This window comes from Podarcis gaigeae (genome assembly GCF_964106915.1).
Source record: "Podarcis gaigeae genome assembly, chromosome: 17".
Lineage (NCBI taxonomy): Eukaryota > Metazoa > Chordata > Lepidosauria > Squamata > Lacertidae > Podarcis > Podarcis gaigeae.
The window spans coordinates 41,730,882-41,751,369 of NC_139694.1; the positions used below are offsets into that span (position 1 = coordinate 41,730,882).

The 20,488-nt window shown below is 45.5% G+C and overlaps 1 protein-coding gene across 22 annotated transcripts in view; it reads left to right on the forward strand.

Moving 5' to 3' along the window:
- The window catches only part of LOC310834650 (uncharacterized protein), a 168,484-nt gene that overhangs the window by 14,199 nt on the left and 133,797 nt on the right, over nucleotides 1-20,488 (forward strand). For 21 of the 22 annotated variants that reach the window (XR_014559330.1, XM_083718600.1, XM_083718617.1 and 18 more), the window contains 6 exons: nucleotides 8,584-8,723; nucleotides 10,847-10,961; nucleotides 12,000-12,047; nucleotides 12,904-13,223; nucleotides 17,003-17,088; nucleotides 20,406-20,446. Coding sequence is in view for 21 of the 22 variants with exons in the window: in XM_083718600.1 (XP_083574726.1) it covers nucleotides 8,584-8,723; nucleotides 10,847-10,961; nucleotides 12,000-12,047; nucleotides 12,904-13,223; nucleotides 17,003-17,088; nucleotides 20,406-20,446 (750 nt within the window). In the remaining variant the exon portion in view is untranslated. Of the gene's footprint in view, nucleotides 1-6,225; nucleotides 7,228-8,583; nucleotides 8,724-10,846; nucleotides 10,962-11,999; nucleotides 12,048-12,903; nucleotides 13,224-17,002; nucleotides 17,089-20,405; nucleotides 20,447-20,488 lie in introns of those variants that run through there. The other variant, XM_083718602.1, reaches the window with a different exon arrangement.

Genomic DNA, 20,488 nt, shown 5'->3' on the forward strand with positions numbered 1-20,488 from the left:
TATCTTCAGGTGATGAACTTCATGTACTAAGGCTGTAGCTCAGAGAGCTTCCCTGAATTCCTGCCATTCTTGTGTTGTGCAACAGAGGGACATTATTGTATTAACTTTTTGAGTGCCCTTTTCACCAACCAAATGGGCAGAGTAATTCAAAGAGGGCAGGGGAGGAAGAATCCAAAGTGGAGGAACCATCAAATCCATCAAGTCCAAAGTCCTGGCAGTCTTATGCTGACAAAGTAGAAGGTGGGGACAGCTGCTTCCCCCCAGCTTTTCATGTCTCCTTCCATTGACTGTTGGTTTTTTCTTCCTGATCTTGCCTCCCATTGGTCTCAAAAGTAAGTAGACCAGCTCTATCATTTTGGGCAGGCTTCCTCAACCTCAGCCCTCCATATGTTTTTGGCTTACAACTCCCATGATCCCTAGCTAGCAGGACCAGTGGTCAGGGATGATGGGAATTGTAGTCTCAAAATATCTGAAGAGCTGAGATTGAGGAAGCCTGATTTAGGAGAAGTGGCTCTGTCCATTTGCTCATGGGGCACTCTTCCAAGAACCATAGGATTGCATCCTTATAGGCAAAAGTTGATGCAAAAGAAAGAAAGAAAGAAAGGGTTAAAATAATTGTGCTGCTGCTGCAGATGTCAACTGATGAAGGCTTTGCATTGAGGAGAAATCCTCCTTGATATATACCAAACCTAGGCTTTGTCGCTCTTTATATGGCTCAGAAGCAGCACATTCGATTTTACTTGGCTACACTGGTTGCTTGTGTACAGTCCATAAAACATGCCCCCTCCTTCCAGTCTTGTCAGGAGGTGAACAGCAACAGTATTTGCATGAGCGATACTTTTTGGGCTGTCTTCAAGGACAGCTCCCCTCAGAGTGCTATGCAGTACAGTACAGTGGTACCTCTGGTTACGAACTTGATTTGTTTTGGAGGTCCGTTCTTAACCTGAAACTGTTCTTAACCAGGCTTCCAGGTTAGCGCCTCCGGTAATGGCGGAATTCCTCTGATTGGGAGGAATTTGCCTCGTGGAAATATACCTGCAGGAGAGAGCGAACAGAATTAAAATACCACCGCTCCGATCCTGGAAACGGGCTGCCAGCAGGACTGACGTGCTTTAGAATGCTCATTGACCGTGATTAGAACGTTCACTGACAGCTAGTTAAATAAGAGAAATATATTGTTTCCATTGTCTCCGTCTGCGCTTAAAAAGGAGTAAAAGTAACTGAAAATTGAAACTAAATTTATTGTTTGAACTGTGTTTAAAAGGACCAATACAAATAGAAACTGTTTCCCTCTAGAGGAAGCCTTTGAAACTGTTATAAGAGTTGAGCTGGGGGAATTTCCAGCTGCAAGATAAAAAGCTGTGAGAATCTGGGACTGACCTTGAACCTGTTAAGAATGTCGACAGAAGAAGCCTTAGTGGTTGCATTATGGGAACTTCCGGGTTGGCGCCTCCAGCAATGGCTGAATTCCTCTGATCGGGAGGAATTTGCTTTGTGGAAATCAGGGTCTGGCCGCCACGGCGAAGGCGGGGACCCACTAAAAATCATAGGCGGGAGAAGCCTATGAACGTGGGATTCGGCTGGCACCTTTTGCGCCTCCCCTACTCGTGGGCAAAACCGATTTTGGGGATCCGGTGCGACGTGGGGTGAGTGGCGTGGTGCTTCGAATTGACTGCTTCTTTCACGGAGTGAAGCCGCATTGCTGTTACTGGAGAGCGCTGACTTTTTCCTGTGGACGATTTGATCTTAAAAAAACTACCCATGAGTAGAACGGAAAATTGGATTTTTAAACGTCTTAATTTGGCACTGAAATGGGGAGGTCTCAAACAGGAAGTCCGCCTTCCCCTTTTGTAAATAGACTGAAGCAAAGAGGCTGCAAGCTAAAGTCTTGGAAAGTCCTCTGTAAAGGGTTAAACTTCCATCGGCTAAAATCATTAAACCCCCCTTGGAGGCAGGAGAAGAGGGGGGAAATTTTGGACTGCGTAAGCCTGCAGGAGAGAGAGTGAAGAAAGTTAAATTACCACCGCTCTGAACCTGGAAAGGGGCTGCTAGTAAGTCTGACGTTTTGGAAAAGTTCATTGACTGAATAAAACGTTTGTTGACAGATAGTTAAATAAGAGAAATACATTGTTTCCATTGTTTCCTTCTGCGTTTAAAAAGGAGTAAAAGTAACTGTAAATTGAAACTAATTTTATCGCTTGAACTGTGCTTAAAAGGATTGATACAAATAGAAATTGTTTCCCTCTAGAGGGAGCCTTTGAAACTGTTACAAGAGTTGAGCTGGGGGAATCTCCAGCTGCAAGATAAAAAACCGTGAGAACCAGGGATTGACCTTGGATCGGTAAGAATGTCGACAGAAGAAGCCTTAGTGATTGCATTATGCAAGATAAGTGATTCATTGGAACAGCTCCATAAGAAGACGGATGTGATGACTATCAAAATTGATAACTTGGGACAAAAAGTGACTAATTTGGGACAAAAAGTGAACATCTATACAGAAACTATTCAGGAATCGATACAGGAATCTACTTTGACATGGCAAACTATGGAGAAGGCGAGGGAGAAAGTTGTTGTTGTTGAACCTAAAGTAATACAAGTGGAGAGGGAGAGAGCCCCAGCCTTACAGAGGCAATTTGATGAATATAAGTTGTTGCCTTCTATGACTGAATTTAGAGAAAGTCAGATTTTGAGGATTGGAGCCCTGCTTAGACTGGAGAAGGAAAGTTGGATAGATCCCCCCATGCAGGGATGTACTGACCTTTGGGACCTGGACTTGGGTCAGGAGGAGATTGCAGTTGTGGGGACCTCCAGATTTGGAGGGATTTTGAAACACGTCCTGAAATATTTTTTGGATTTTAGTTTTAACTACGGAGATTTTGCTGACCTGTTGAGAAGGAATAAAAACATTGCTAAGTCAGAGCTTCTCCGAGATCTACTCTCCAGCATCAAAGGAAGGAAATTAAGAACAAGATCAGCAGAAGACAAAGTGCATGTATAAATATGAAGAAGATCTGCAGAAGGGACTTGGAAAAGAATTAAGAGCCTCGGACAGAAGATCACCAGGTTGATGGACTATATGGAATTGACGGAAAGGACTGGCAGAATCTGAGACCAGGGAGAAGAGACGGTGGAAGAAGATTGGAAAAAGTTTAAAGTTTATTTATAGAAATACTGTAAAATTAATGAGTGTTAGAAAAATGTTGGAATGAAATTATATGGCTTTAGTAGAAATGTTATAAGGAGTTAAGCACAAATAAGTATTATAGTATTAATGGAAAATAAGGTTAAAATAAGTTAAGAAAATTATATGACAGAAAATAGAGAAAGATGGAAAGGAATTGCTGAAACAATACACAGAAGTGGAATACAAAAAGGGAGGTGAGAGGAGGTCGATGAAACGAGGGAATGAAAGATAGGGCATTGAAATGGTATGATGTATGTTTTTAAATTGTTTTTGCTTTGTTTTGTTTAGTCTAATGTGTTAATGTTGCGTTGTGTATTGTTTATATATTGTATTGTATTGTATTTTCTTTCTTTTGCTTCTTTTTTCTTCCTTTTCTCTTTTTCTTCTTTTTTGTAAGGTTTAAAAGTAATAAATATTTTTATTTTTTTAAAAAAAATAGTGGTTGCATTATGTAAGATAAATGACTCACTGGAACAGCTCCACAAGAAGATGGATGTGATAACTACCAAAATCGATACAGTGGTGCCTCGCAAGACGAAATTAATTCGTTCTGCAAGTCTTTTCGTCTTGCGAGTTTTTCGTCTTGCGAAGCACGGTTTCCCATAGGAATGCATTGAAAATCAATCAATGCGTTCCTATGGAAACCGCCTTCAGACCAGGTCCAGGGACAGCCTGTCCCCCGACCTCTTCTGAAGGCCGGCGGGGGGGCGAAACTCTTTGCTTCCCCCCGCCGGCCTTCCCGGGATAGCGGAGACTTCTCCGCTGTCCCGGGGCGATCTTAAAATGCTGGCAGGCGGCAGCGAAGGGTTCGCTGCCGTCCCCCAGCATTTTAAAAACCCTGGGACAGCGGAGGACTTCTCCGCTGTCCCGGGGCGATCTTAAAATGCTGGCGGGCGGCAGCGCTGCCGCCCGCCAGCATTTTAAAATAGCCCCGGGACAGCGGATGAATTCTCCGCTGTCCCGGGGCGATTTAAAAGCCCCCGGGAAGGCAGGTCCTGGACCTCTTCTGAAGGCCAGCGGGGGGCAAAAGTCTTTGTCCCCCCTGCCTGCCTTCCCGGGGGCTTTTAAATCGCCCCGGGACAGCGGAGAATTCATCCGCTGTCCCGGGGCTATTTTAAAATGCTCCCGGACGGCTTTTGAAGGCAGGCGGGGGGGAGCAAAGACTTTTGCCCCCCGCCCGCCTTCAGAAGAGGTCCAGGGGGCTCTCCAAGCTGCGGATAGCAGCCTGCTGCCCCGCGTGAGAGGCGCTCTGCTTAAGAGCGCCCCTCGCGCGGGGCAGCAGGCTGCTATCCGCAGCCTAGGCGGGAACTCTTCTGAAGGCTGGTGGGGGAGAAGGGCTTTTCTTCCCACCGCCAGCCTTCAGAACAGCCTTCTGAATGTTGGCGGTGGGGAGGAAAACCTTCCTCCCACCGCAAGTCTTCAAGACAGGTCCGGGAACAGAGGAGAAGCGCTGCGCACCTTCCCCTCTGTTCCCGGACCTGTCCTGAAGGCTTGCGGTGGGAGGAGGGCTTTCCTCCCCACCGCCAACATTCAGAATGCTGTTCTGAATGTTGGCGTGGGGAGGAAAAACCCTCCTCCCACCGCAAGCCCCAGGAACAGAGGAGAAGCCCTTCGCGCCTTGTCCTCTGTTCCCGGACCTCCCACCGCAAGCCTTAGGAAAGGTCTGGGAACAGAGGAGAAGGCGCGCTGCGCTTCCCCGCTGTCTCCGGAGATTTCCCTATGGGCTTTCATCTTGCAAAGCAAGCCCATAGGGAAATTCGTCTTGCGAAGCCGCTAAAAAATCGGAAAACCCTTTCGTCTTGCGGGTTTTTCGTTTAGCGAGTCATTCGTCTTGCGGGGCACCACTGTAATTTGGGACAAAAAGTGAACAATTTGGGACAAAAAGTGAACATCAATACAGAAACTATTCAGGAATCGATACAGGAATCTACTTTGACATGGCAAACTGTGGAGAAGGCTAGGGAGAAAGTTGTTGCCGTTGAACCTAAAGTAACACAAGTGGAGAGGGAGAGAGCCCCAGCCTTACAGATGCAATTTGATGACCATAAGTTGATGCCTTCCATGATTGAATTTAGAGAAAGTCAGATTTTGAGGATTGGAGCCCTGCCTGGACTGGAGAAGGAAAGTTTGATAGATCCCCTCACACAGGGATTTGCTGATTTTTGGGACCTGGACTTGGGTCAGGAGGAGATTGGAGTCGTGGGGGCCTTCAGATTTGGAGGAATCCTGAATCACGTCCTGAAATATATTTTGGATCTTAGTTTTAACTACGGAGATTTGGTTGCCCTGTCGAAAAGGAATAAAAACATCGCTAGGTGGGAGTTTCCCCGAGATCTACTCTTCAGCATCAAAGGAAGGAAAATAAGAATAAGATCAGTAGAAGACAAAGTAAAGTGCACGGACGGAAGATTACCAGGTTGATGGACTATATAGAATTGGCGGAAACGACTGGCAGAATCCGAGACCAGGGAGAAGAGACGGTGGAAGAAGACTGGAAAAAGTTTAAAGACTATTTATAGAAATATTGCAAAATTAATGAGTGTTAGAAAAATGTTGGAATGAAGTTACACGGCTTTAGTAGAAATGTTAGAAGGAATTAAGTACAAATAGATCATTGGAGTATTAAAGGGAAAATAAGGTTAAAATATGTTAAGACAATTATTATGACAGAAAATAAAGGAAGATGGAAAGGAATTACTGAAACATTTAATAGAAGTGGAATACAAAAAGGGAGGTGTGAGGAAGTCGTTGAAACAAGGGAATGTAAGATATGATATTGAAATGGTATAATGTGTGTTTTAAATTGTTTTTGCTTTGTTTTGTTTAGTTTATTGTGTTAATGCTGTGTTGTGTATTGTTTATATATTATATTGTATTGTGTTTTTTTTCTTTTTTCTTTTCTTTCCTTTTTTCTTTTTTGTAAGGTTTAAAAGTAATAAATATTATATATATATATATATATGAAACTGTTCTTAACCTGAGGCTAATGGGGCCTCCCGCTGCCGCCGCGCCACCATTTGTGCGATTTCTGTTCTCATCCAGAAGCAAAGTTCTTAGCCCAAGGTACTACTTCTGGGTTAGCGGAGTCTGTAACCCGAAGTGCTTGTAAACCGAGGTGTTTGTAACCCGAGGTACCACTGTAGTTAGTCTGAACATCTCTGCAAAGTGTGAAAGAAGCTTGGTAAAGATACATGGATAACCCCCCCCCCAACTTTGTTTGTCTTACCAGGAGTGGGGCGATGGCATTCATATTGACCAGTCCACCTCCCAAACTAAAAAGCTCCAAACAGCATCTTGATCTGTCACTAAGCATTCTTGGAGGAAGATTTGGCCCTGATCCCCTCACCTGTAACTGCCAAATAGGGTGCAGATGAATGCCTGCTGGAACAGACTTATGGCTGCCCCTTATTATAACAACTGGGGTATTAATTAAATTTTAAAAGTTAAGATCTCTCTGGGAGGCCATACTCACAAGTATGCATATGAATTCGTCGCAGTCTGTATCAGTGGGAAGGAGGAAAGGGCCAAGATTAACAAAATAACCCCAATTATGGTTGACCTTGCTGTGTTGAAATGTGATGTAATGGTGCTTATCTCCTTGCATTCTTATAGAAATGGTCATTTTAGCAAGAGAGTTTCCTTCCACCACAAGGCTTGCCTGTCCTTGGGCAAGCTAGTTCTGTTCTCAGTGCGTGATCTTCTCTGTGTAGTTAGGAATAATACACAGACTATAGATCTTCCCACATCCTGTCACCCGGGCGGTAGAGTCAACACAGCCCTGTCTGTATGTGGGGCTTGCTGTTGGAGAATATTCTGCCTGCCTTTGCATCTATCCCAGCTAGCTAGAAGGGTGCAGCTTTGGGTCTGTTGCAGTGTTTTGCCTGTCAAGAGCATCTGGAATCAGCCGCATGGTTGCAATGACCAGCGAGAGACTGCGTATTTCAGCCTGTCTCTGAATTGTACAGAGAAAGGGATAAAGCCTTTGCATAGCACCTGAATTCAGCCCTGGATGGTGGCCTGACCTCCTCAAGCCCCGTGCAAAGGTGTGTGCCTCCTTTGCTCTCTGCCTCTCTGTGATTGTTTCACAGCTGTCTCCACTTCAGAATAAGCAGTGTATTAAGATGAGCTAGTCAAAAAGCTAACTTGACAAGATGGGAAATTGACTCAGATAAATTTGTGGAATTTTGATATCAGCTCGTTACATCTAATACTGTGGGTAAGGACTATGGGCGCCCTCCTGCTTCTCAGTTCTCATTCCAGTGTCACCTATATTACAGCATTTGCTCATCTGTTGTGGTTTGTCCTTGGTTACGTGAACAACACTCCACATCTGTTTGTTGTATTGTTTTGTTATTTTTTAAACTGTTTTTAAATTTGTATTGTCTAGTCCTATTCAGCTCTGCTATTTGTCCAGAATTCAGCTTCTTCTGTTTCCCTCCCTTCTTTAAAACTTGTAAATCTAAGTAATAGATTTCAAATGTAGAAATCTTGGGCGAAACTTGCAACATCAGAAATAGAACCTAATGTTTACTTAAGTAAAGAGAACACAGATTTAAAGCTGTTTCTCTGCCATCTATCTTTTGTGGGGCATGTGTTCTGTCCCAAAGAAGCTGTAGTATGCGGAATTGAGCTGTTGTAAACACTCTGCTTTCATGGTCACAACTTCTGGTACGTTTCAGTTTTTAAAAGGTCTTGGAATAGATGGAAGGAAAAAGCTCCTTCAGGGGTGGGGGGGGACCTTTTCAGTCGAAGGGCTGCATTTCCTCCTGCAGGCCACATAGCGGGGGGGGGGGGGCAGAAGCAAACATGGGAAGAGCAATGGATGTACAATTTACCTTTGTACAGGAGGCTAGTTTCTACATGCACTCTCCCATCCCTCTCTATTCTCCATGCAGACCAGCAAAGAGATATTGTTAACGTCCAAGGGCATCTCTCAGCAAGGGCCAGTGAGAGGCGTGGCCTGGCCTGCTTCAGATAGTTCAAAAAGCCCGATAGAGAGACTGGAGGGTTTCCTTCAGCCCCTGGTATGGACTGTTTGGGCAAGTGTAGCAGCCATGATGGGAGAGACACAGACTTGCTTCTCTCTGTCCCCTGGAGCTGCTCCTTCCTCAGACTTTTGAGACTTCACCAATATGTCTGTGCATCTTGCATAGTCCTAAGGAAGGCCTAGAACCATTGCTACCTTAAAGGAATACCAGTTGGGGTTCTTAGGATGTCAAATTATACCTTACTTATAGCGGCTGCAAAAGAGGGGGGAACCATATATGGAAGCATCTCTTTCAAGTTTGCTCTTTCTTGTGTGCTTCCTTGCATGACTGTGTGTATGTTTTTGGTTATTTTAAGAACAATAACCAATAACCCATAGCTATGACCCTTCCATTACTCTCTTGCTGTTTCAGTTCTTGCCCTGCGGTATATCCAACAACAACATGACAGAGGGCTGGGTGGATTGCCCCGCTCTAGGGCCCGGCTGGCAGCGTCGTGAAGTCTTGCGCAAAAATGGAACAAGACCTGGACAGTCAGATACCTATTACACAAGGTAATGCCATTTGGGGTCACATCTGGAAAAGAGTGTAAGGGTCGTAGGAAGAGGTGCCCTCCAGATGTTGCTTGATTACAACTCTCATCATTCCTGACCATTGTACATGCTTCCAGGGGCTGATGGGAGTTGGAGTCCATGACCACCTGGAGGGCACATGTTGCCTATCCCTCCCTTCAGGTCCTATTCCCTAGGCAGCCAGCTGTCAGTGCCTCTCTTACAACCACTGAAGGAAAGAAGCACCTTGGGTTTCATGACAGTTCAAAGGCTTGAGAAATATTCTTAAATCTCTCTTCAGTCAGTCTTGTTTCTGCTCGTTCTCAAAAGATGCACTTCTTTCTCTTGACTTTTTACTTACAAGGCAGTGGACACAATTCCAATAAGAGCAATAAAGGCATCGGCAAAGGCTGCTTGGTAAGAAATTCACATGGCAAAGACTTGTCTGAATAACACTATTTTAAGGATATGTCTAAATGAATGCAATAATGATTCTTGTCAAATAAAGGTAAAGAACCCCTGGACAGTTAAGTCCAGTCAAAGGCGATGATGGGGTGCAGCGCTCATCTTGCTTTTTGGGCCGAGGGAGCTGGCATTTGTTCACAGACAGCTTTCTGGGCCAAGTGGCTAAAATGACTAGACCACTTCTGGCGCAATGGGGCACCGTGACGAGTGCCAGAACGTACAGAAACGCCGTTTACCTTCCTGCTGCATTGGAACCTATTTATCTACTTGCACTGGCATGTTTTCGAACTGCTAGGTTGGCAGGAGCTGGGACAGCAACGGGAGCTCACCCCTCACTGGAGGGACACAAGTGGTGTTGTAGTTTAAACCACTGAGCCTCTTGGGCTTGCCAATCACAAGGTTGGCACTTCTTGCCGGAAGCTCTGCTGGCAGGGAATCCCACAGTGCAGGACCTGCTGCACTGAAAACTCAGGACCCAGGAAAGGCTGACTCAACCTCAGGTGTGGGTAGTAGCTCCATCAGAGGATCTCAGTAATGGAGGTGGAACATGTGAGATTTTGACCAGCTTCGCCCATCTGAAGCTGATACAGGTTCGTCTTATCTTGAGCCCAAGCAGAGTAGTCCACACAGCAGAAGGATAAGCAGTATGTGCTACATTCTTAACTTTATTTACACTCTATGCTGAGAGAATACAAACATGCATCCTGCCTCTGTGAGAGCAGAGAAGCAACCCCTCTCGGAAACAAAGAACACCGAGAGAACAGTGAAAAACAGGAAACCAGTGTACGTCACATCCAGTCTCCCATTTCCCGTGGGAACCCAACAGTAACTCTGACTGTGGAATGTAAACAATTGTCTTCTGACAAGCATTTTGCTGCACAGTGAAGAAAGCAGAAACCAACAGAACATAAGGGGTCAGGCAGTCCTTAAGGTCTTTTGGGCACAAGTTGTTTTGGACTTTGTGAGTTAACCTGGCCCAGTAGCAACTGGGCAACCAGTTCAGCTCAGCAGAGGAGTTGACGTGTTGCAACTAATCTGCTCCTGTGGGCAGACTGGCTGCTGCATTCTGCTGCAGCTTCTGGGTCAGCTGCAATGGTAGCTTCCCATAAAGTGTGTTGCAGTTACCAAGCCTTGAGGTTACCATTGCATAGGCCACTGTGGTCAAGCTGCCAGTATCCAGGAATGGTTGCAGCTTGTGGACCAGCTGGAGCTGATAGAAAGCACTGCTACTCAAAGGTCACTGGGAACTCTAGTGACAGGGCTGGATCAAAGAGGATACCCCGACTATTGGGTTTCTCCTTCAGAGAGAGTGCAACCCCATCTGGAACATGTGCAGGGTCTATTTCCTGGACACAGGGACCACCCATCCACAAGGCCTCCATTGTTCTAGGATTTAAGTAGAGCACAACCGCAGTACATAACAACACAATAGGATTCTTAGCTTCCGTGTCAGTGGTGTGCACATCCAAAAAGTTTCAAATAAAGTGAGAAATCTCCCTTGCATTGGGCAACACTTGAAATCTTACCTGATCCACATCCCTTTGTTGAGATCAGAGAGTCCCTTGTGCACTGTGTTATGCAAACATCTCAGCTCACTCCTACTTTCACTGTGCTGCTTTTTTACACATCTAACAGCTGCTTCTCTCTTTCCCCCCTCATAGCCCCAGAGGAGAGAAAATCCGCAGTAGAGTGGAGCTCCTGAGGTTACTGGGAGGATCACGGGATTTGACCGACTTTGATTTCAAGAAAGGGATTTATGTAGACCCAAGTGCTGAGGTACTGATCCAAATAGTTTTGGTTCTGGTAGCAGAGGTAGCATTTTAGAAGTGAACTGATTGCAGTGACCTGCATATGCTCCCATATTTTATGCATGTTTAAGTGCGTTTTTGGAGGGAGAGACCCTTCCTTTTTTTAAAAACAAAACAAAACATTTTATGTCCCATCTTTTCTTCAAGGAGCTTGAGGTGGCATATGTGGTCATCCCATCCAATTCTATCCCCACGACAGCTCTGTGAAGGCGTGTAGACTGAGAAATGGCGACTGGCTCAAGGTCACCCAGTAAGCCTTCCATGCCTGGACAAGGTGCTCCCCTGTTCCTATAGGTATCAATAGCCGTGATGCACTGATTGTGTAGTCCAGGAATGGGGAGCTTGTAGTCCTCAATACATAGCTGACCTCTGTGGGAACAAAGTCCAATCCAGTTCAGGATTCTTTTCTCACATTGGCCAGCCCATGGGAAGCCATCAAGCATGTCATGAATGCAATCACACTCTTCTCCCCATGATTCCAAGCATGAGTTGTGCCGGCTAAGGCTGATGGGAGCTGGGCTTCCAACTCCTGCCTAGGGGACCTTAGGTTCCCCATCCTTGGTGTAGTGCAACCTGCTCTTGGTCAGTTTTGTTAGGAGGCCTCTAGGGTTACAGATGGTTCCTTGGGTTAGATGTGCATGAAAGTTCAAGTCTTCTACCTCAGTCTTCTTTGTCTGTTGGACTGCATTGATACCCTAAGCTTATAAATTGCTAGTTCATAAACCCAGTGGTGTAGTGGTTAAGAGCGATAGACTCGTAATCTGGTGAACTGGGTTCGCGTCTCTGCTCCTCCACATGCAGCTGCTGGGTGACCTTGGGCTAGTCACACTTCTCTGAAGTCTCTCAGCCCCACTTACCTCACAGTGTGTTTGTTGTGGGGGAGGAAGGGAAAGGAGAATGTTAGCTGCTTTGAGACTCCTTCGGGTAGTGATAAAGCGGGATATCAAATCCAAACCCTTCTTCTTCTAATGGTCTTCTCCTTTTTCACTGCTTTCTCCTGCTGCAGCCCCAGCTCCTACAACCCCTCCCACCCACTGGAGAAGGTCACCAGCGGGTGAGTGTGCTGTCTGCTGAGGCCAGATCTAGACTGGCTGTTGAATGTCATCTGGAAGAACTATATGGGGGAGGATGAAGAAAGAAGGAAGCTATCAGCACAACCGCTTTCCTTTTTTGCTGTGGGGATTGCTTTTGCATAGCTGGGCAGAAGCTTCCCAGATGGGTATCTTTGGAAGGGGAATTATTGTGGCGTGATTGTGTTTTTAAACTTCCAAGCAGAGTTTTGGCAAGCTTCACAATGGTGGAACCACCTGATGGCAAAGCCAAAACTTGCCCAGATGGTAAATGAGGCATGTTCCCAGGACCACTTAATACAGATTAGTTGCCTCCTGTTGTGCTCCATAAGGATGGTTGTCTCCCTTGCTTTTCATGCATACTTATTAGCAAAGTAGGGTTTCTAAGCTATGATTGTGAGTCAACAGCTTTAGTAGTCTTTCCCAATTACGTGCTACAAGATTATAGCCTTGATCGCTGACATGAAGAGTAAAAGGCAGTGGCCTGCATGATGATGATGCTGGCTTGTTCACTTAGCATGCATTTAGCAAAGAGGAATGTCAAATGGATCTGGTGAGTGGATTAGGTTCCCTGGGTTTGAAACTCTAGGGAAGCAGGAAGTGTTTAGAAAAGGGGGTTGCTCTGTGCTGCTCCCATCCTTCTCTTCTGCTAATTAGCCCATAGGGAAATTGATGGAGCCTTCTGTATTGGGAAAGATAGGACTCCTGTTTATAGGCCAAACCATGGCATTGAGGTGGAGGAGAAGGATGAATCCCCTTGACAGCTGTCCTTCCTTAGGGTATGGCTCATGCTTTGTAAACCATTGCTTTAGACTACACTGCCTGTTTCTTCTTCTATAGGTCAAAAAGGGTAGTAAAAGGCATCTTCCACCTCTCGCAGCAGCCACCCCTCCACTCAAGAAGCCTCCTGATTTGCAAGTGTTTGAAGAGCCTCCAGACAAGGAGGTTCCAGACCAGAAACCCCCCCAAATGGAACTGGAGTTGCCAGTAGAAGCACCTGCCGCTATTCTGGCTGAGCAGCAAGAACTTCTAGTTGCTGCAGACCAGCCAGCGATGAAGCCCCACAAGCGCCGATGTCGGAAGCAGCTTCCAGCCCTCCTTCCTCTGGGAAAAATGGGCAATGTGACAGTGGAAGAGGCCAACCCAGAGGAACCTGTAGTGTGAGCATCTCCCTCTTTTGCTTTCCTCTTGTTGCAGTGGAGAGCCCAGGCTCTTTCAGAAACCTTAAATGTCAAGACAGGACTCACAGAGACTAAAGAAAACAAATGATTATAATCGATAGGAGGCTCTCAAAAATCTGATTGGTGTATTCTCATACTTCTTTTTAAAACACGCAAATCTTCTTCTGCTCTACCTTAGAGATTTTGTGAGGAGTTGACATCTCTGTTCCGTTCCCACTCCTCTGAGGCTTCAGATTTTGAACATTTGCTCCCCATTCTCTCTCATCAGGAGTGTTCAGCAACACTTGAGTTGAAGGAGCTGCTATTTATTTATTGCATTTATGAATTGCTCTTCCTCCAGTAGGAGCCCAGGGTGATGTTCAATAAGATAAAACAAGATACACAATTGAATAAAACACATACAAATAACGGCAAGCATTGTGGGTGTGCCAAAAATACAGTAGGGGTAAAGCTTTATTAGGACCAATAAAATGTCACAAAATGGAGAGCAAGTGCTTGCAGTTTCCAGAACTTTTCTTAAACTCCGTACAGCAAAGCTGGTATGGAGTGTGTGTCCTATAGGAAGAGAGAAAGCTTGGATGTTATATTGAAGCCCCAAAGTCTGGAATTTTTCTTTGCATCTTAAGATAGCAGGCAGGTAGTGCTAAGCAGACTTAATTATAATATTATGGTCCTAGCAGCGACTACAGTAATTTTAAGATAATCAAAGCCTGCTGGGATGAAACTATAGCTGTTCCCTCATTTTTTGAGAATAATATAAAAAAACTATTTTGTTTTTTATATGCATTGGAAGCTGCCCAGAGTGGCTGGGGCAACCCAGCCAGATGAGCAGGGTATAAATAATAAAATGATCATCATCATTCATTGTGCTGGTTGCCAGTAACTAAACTCAGAGATGTAGACAGAACCCCACAGGTGCAGGGAATGTTGTATTGCAAAGTAAAATTCCTGAAGTGTTTTGAATGTGGCAGTATTTGAGGATGATGAGGAGCTAAAATATGGAAATAATGGGTGGAATTCACCAAAGGAGTACTGTCAGTGGAAGCTACAAGGATATGGACAGGCCTCTTGGACTTGTGAAACCAACCACCTGTCTCCTGGATCCTTGCCCATCCTGGCTTATAAAAACTAGCCGAGAAGGGCTGGGTGATGGGCTTCGCAGGGTGGTGACTGCTTCTCTCTGTGAGGGAGCCTTCCCAGACCCACTGAAAGAGGCGGTTATCAAACTTCTTAAAAAACCATCGCCCAGTCTCAAATCTTCCATTCTTGGGCAAGGCGACTGAGTGAATGGTTGCTGAACAACTCCAGGCACGCCTGGAAGAAGCGGAGCATTTTGATCCCTTCCAGTGAAGATTCAGGCCTCACCATGGGACTGAAACTGCCTTGGTCGCGCTGGTCGATGATCTCTGGAGGCGGGCTAGGGACAAAGGTGAGAGCTGTTTCCTAGTTCTGCTGGATCTTTCAGCGGCTTTTGACACCATCGACCATAGCATCCTTCTGGACCGTCTTGAGGGGCTGGGAGCTGGGGGCACTGTTATACAGTGGTTCTGCTCCTAACTCCTGGGCTGTGTTCAGAAAGTGGTGTTAGGGGATGAATGTTCAGACCCCTGGGCTCTCACTTGTGGGCTGCCTCAGGGTTCTGTCCTCTCCCCCATGCTTTTCAACATTTACATGCAGCCGCTGGGAGAGATCATCAGGGGGGTTTGGGCTGGGTGTTCATCAGTATGCGGATGATACCCAGCTCTACCTTTCTTTCAAATCAGAACCAGTGAAGGCGGTGAAGGTCCTGTGTGAGTGTCTGAAGGCGATTGGAGGATGGATGGCAGCTAATGGATTGAGGTTGAATCCTGACAAGACAGAAGTACTGTTCTTGGGGGACAGGGGGTGGGCTTGTGTGGGGGACTTCCTGGTCCTGAATGGGGTAACTGTGCCCCTGAAGGACAGGGTGTGCAGCCTGGGAGTCATTTTAGACTCACAGGTGTCCATGGAGGCGCAGGTCAATTCTGTGCCCAGAGCAGCTGTTTACCAGCTCTATCTGGTATGCAGGCTGAGACCCTCCCTGCCTTTGGACAGTCTTGCAGGAGTGGTACATTCTATGGTTATATCTTGCTTGGACTACTGCAATGTGCTCTATGTGGGGCTACCTTTGAAACTACAACTAATCCAGAATGCGGCAGCTAGAATGGTGACTGGGAGCGGCTGCCGAGACCACATAACACCGGTCCTGAAAGACCTACATTGGCTCCCAGTATGTTTCCGAGCACAATTCAAAGTGTTGGTGCTGACCTTTAAAGCCCTAAACTGCCTCGGCCCATTATACCTGAAGGAGCATCTCCACCCCTATCGTTCTGCCCTGACACCGAGGTCTAGCGCCAAGGGCCTTCTGGCGGTTCCCTCACTGTGAGAAGTGAAGTTACAGGGAACCAGGCAGAGGGCCTTCTCAGTAGTGGCATCCGCCCTGTGGAACACCCTCCCACCAGATGTCAAAGAGAACCATAACTACCAGACTTTTAGAAGACATCTGAAGGCAGCCCTGTTTAGGGAAGCTTTTAATGTTTGATGGGCTACTGTATTTTAATATTTTGTTGGAAGCCACCCAGAGTGGCTGGGGAAACCCAGCCAGATGGGCGGGGTATAAATTATTATTATTATTATTATTGTTGTTGTTGTTGTTATTATTCCATTTGCACAGTGCACCTCCCCCCCCGCTCTTCCCCTGTGTGACCCTCCACACACCCTGAAATTGGCCCTGGTGTGTTGAGAGAACCCCCAGAATGGGGTGGGGGGGGAGAGGGGAGACTGATCATTCTGTCTGGCAAGCACAATTGACATAGGGCAACATTGAATTTGCAACACCCTTTCTACATTAGAGATCTGGTTCATTAAATACAAGAGCATAATTTTTTTTGTTTGGGGTGGACATGGGTTCTTCCATGCTTGGCCTACTTCAGAACCTAGAATAGTGTACAATTAGCCTTATAACTTTTATTTTCCCACTTGTCATTTTTTTGGCATGTATCAGAGATTTTGCTTAACAGCACTACGGAAATTACCTGTACTTGATGTCTTCTTCCTTGTACACTGCTAAAAACTACTGCCCTTTCCTCCTTTTGGAATAATTAGGTTAGGCAAGGACTCGGAAGGCAGAAAGGCATGGAGAAGCTTGGATCAGAAGCCAAGTTACTACACGCCTCCCACTTCCACTTGCCTGACCAGGTAGCTGATCGTAACTATGATAGCACTTCCATAGGTGTGCTCTGGAGTACACTGTGACCCCGCCTGGTAAGGGTTGTGTGAGAGCATTTCAAAGCCTGAATGCCTCTTATTCCAAGTGCCAAGTGCTTGCATATGGAATCCCTTCTAAATGTGGGGCAATTGCAGCATCACTTCCTACCCAGTTTGTGTCAGCCACAGATGCCTGAGAAGCAAAGAAACTTGCCTCCATCATGTTCCAGTCACTTGGCTGAGTTCTCCTTGCTTTGGAGGTCCAGGGTAGGCTTTGCTGTCTGAAGGCTGAAGGGCATTAGCAAGGAAGACCAGGGACGATGGCAAGAAAGCTATCGGAATAATCTTGGACACCATGTTGTTTCAGTCCTTAGTGCTATATTTAATGATATACATTTGTGTTGCAAGAATCATTTTGAGGGCCTCTTGGGCCTTTAGAGTGGGATATAAGCAAACACATAAGAAACATATAGGGCTGGAGATGCTTTGTTGGGACTGTTGCTCCTAACTTTTCCTGTTTCTTCTTCTTCCAGATGCTGTGCCAGCTGTCAAGGACAGTTCCCAGGAGTGATGCTCCCCTCCCAGAGACGCTGTCGGTGGCTCTGCCCAGATTGCAGAGGTTTGTACTTAAAGAAAAGCAGGACACACAAACCCAAGTCCACGGAAGTAAAACACAAGTGCTCGAGGAGATCTCTGCTCTGTCTCCACAATTGAGAATAATTGAATTCTACTAGCTAAGGATGGCTGAATCATGACCCTGTAAACATATACATGGGCTTTCCCACTTCTTCAGCTAAGCTCTGTTGCCACTTGGCTTCTGCTCTGCTTGTTTAAACAAAGCCACTGATTTCTTGGAGTTTTGCGCAGTTGATCATTAGCTACTGCCCAAACATTTTCATGTCATACTTCTTTAATAATGAAAGTTGATTCTTTTGACATTGCATTGTGTGAAGCAGTGTTGCAAATGTTGATTGATGCAAGTCGCCAACCCCTTCTTTCTGCTTTCCAAAAGCATGGTTGGAGCAGTATACTGAAAGCAGTCTGACTTTGATAAGCCTTTGAATGAATTAAGAGCTAAGCAGAGAATTATTGCTTTTTATTTTATTATGTCCTGCTTTTCAGTCGTGATTGGATCCCAATGGGGCTCACGGTAAAACCATCTGCATTAAGTACAATATATTGGGGAATTGAAAAAATGTACATTTATGAATTTTGAGTCTGCTTTGCTCTGTGCACTGATGGTTCTTAATGACTGGGGTAGGCAAGGGCTGCATTTAGGTTCTGTCGTATTTTAGCAGAGGGTCCGTTTACTTTCTCACACAGTAATTAATGACTGGTAGCCAGCCATTCGGTTCTATGGCAGGGTGGGGAGCCTTAGCCCCCCCCATCTTCCATCATCCCTAGTCAGCATGGGCAGTGATCAGGAATGATGGGAGTCCAGTGCCCTCTGCCCCAAAATCTGCTCTGGAGGCTATTGCACAATGGGAAGTCCTTATGCTAACAGGATGACGTCAAACCACGTACTCCACCTTTGACCCTGTGACACAGGGATGGTCCTTTGGGGAATTCACCCCACCCAGGGTCTTTGCAGTTTAAGCTCTTGTTCTGCTGTACCCAAAGTGCCACAGTAATTGGTATTTTGCTAGTAATTACATGAACACCAGTAGACAGGGCAAGTTATCCCCCACCCCCAAGTAGTAGAGCACTTCCCTGGATAGGAGTTTTTAAAGGGTAGGTGCTGTAGCCAAAAAGATCCTGCTCTGCACTGATGCAGATCTCACTTCAGTTAAAGAAGGTACACTGAGCAGACTTTCACCCCACTCCACCTGCTGGATTGCAAATCCTTGGGAAATCTGCACAGCGGAAGATGCCTGTTAATACTAAAGGTTTATTTCTTGTTTTCTATGTATCTTTCAAACTACACCTTCCTCTTCCTCATCTATCCCAGGGATGCGGAACCTGCAAGCTGTCCAGATGTTGGACAGTAACTCCCATCATCCCTGACCATTCACCCTGCTGGCTGGGGCTGATGAGGTTTGGAGTCCAGCAACAACTGGGAGGTCACAGGTTTGCCTTCCCTGTGTGAGCCCTTTCCTGTGCTCCCTTTCATAGAGGAGGGTCAGTTTCATGCTTCAGAAAGATGGCTGGGAGACCTTTTCCTTGCCTTCATTTACTTCATTCCTCAGCTGCTTCATCTAACAAGCAGTGATGTGGAGTGGAATGTTTTTCTGTTTTCCTGAGGAAAATTTCCATTTCATATGATCATTAATAAAAATTAATGGATGCAAATTCCAAATGCCATATTAAGCAGGCTTGGCTATTTCAAAATTTTATTTACTAAATGCAAGCAAAATTGACATGCTAAATTGGATAACTCTCTAGGGCAGGTGAAGGAAACTTTTGACCCCCCCCCCCGGTGTTGCTGAACTACATTTCACATTATCCCAGGCCATTGTCCATGCTTTCCAGGGGTTATGGGAGTTATAGTTCAGCCGCACCTGCAGGGCCACAGGCGCTCAATATCTTCTCTAGGGCATCAGAAAATTTTATCCAGATTAGCCATGTAAATGCAATTGAGTCTCTTCCCCACCCCCCATCACCGTTCAGAAGAATGGTAAGATGCCAGGTGTGGGACTATTGGATTGGTGCTCACTTCATACTCCTGGTAGCTTATCTTTTTTTAAAAAATAATTTTTATTAACCGGCCAATCAAATCAAATTAAATCACATCACATAAATTCCGAATTACAAAGCCGAATTTTAAATTTTGTTGGGGGGACCCATATTTCAAGATCCGAAGGGGGATTCTGATCATCTTCTTGCTACTGCGTTAATGTCCAAATCAATCCAAATCAGTCCAAACAGAGTTCATAATTCTATCCAGTCTTATCTTTCTGTTTCCAATTCACATCTTGTTCATATATTTTCTCTTTTTTCTTTATGATCTCTTCTGATAGTCTCCTTAAGCCGATAAACATCAATAATAATCCTGTGTGAATTTTCCGTTCTTCCAATCCTCAAATCGAGATGGTTTCCATATATCATCACCTTCATAAATAACATCGCTCTTTCCATCATTGATCTCGTAAAACTGTCGCTCTTAAGTCCCTCTGAGGAGTTTCACCCACAGTATATAAACAGCTCTATTTCTCTCTTTCTCCTCCCAGACTCAAGACCTCCGACAGAACTTCCCAATATGGCGACAGCATTTTTAACTGCGTCATTCCAAAGCTCTTATACATTCCACGCTCTTCTTAAAACATGCTTTGGTTCGAAAGTTTATCTCTACACAGTCTTAAATCCACAGCTTAAGTCCTTAAAACGACAATTCTGACTCATGAGGGGAGGGGATTCTTGTTTAATCACATAAGGAAAGAAAGGAAAGTTTTTCCCCTCCCCCATCAGTCATTTGCCATACCGTATCTTGGCGTATCTTCTCATGTTTTATTCTTGTCTTGTTTTATCAGGGATCTCTTCTGTTAGCAGTCTTTACTCCCCCTCCTTCCTTGAAATATGTGCATTCCTTCATCCAAATTGTTTCTTTTGAAGTTCTTGCAGCTAGTGGCGCGGATCAGGGACGGTGTCCAGGAGTGCTGGAATCCCACAGGAGGGCTTTGTGCCTAGTACCCCCATCCCCACAAATTCGGGGGTGGTATAGGGCACACCAGGCAAGGACAGTCCCCCCCCATCCTGGGAGGGGGGGTAGGGAGGCTAATTACTCCCATCATAGCCTCCAAATTACCTCGTGTGGGTCGGAGAGATGTTATTGTCAGCCATCTTCCGATGCGCCCCCTAGTGGCCCCCCTACTCCTGGTAGCTTATCAGTTAACGTTGAATTATTTTCCTTGTGACTGACTTCCTTAGCACTGGGTGTGTGAGCCAATGTTTCTCTTTCTTGCACAGGTTTTAATCTTTTCTTCCTGTTCCTCTTTTCAGCTCAGAGAAGAGATTTCAATCGGGAGCAGAGATATTACAAGGTAAGATCTAGAGCTTACCAACATTTTTTGTTTACTTAGAAA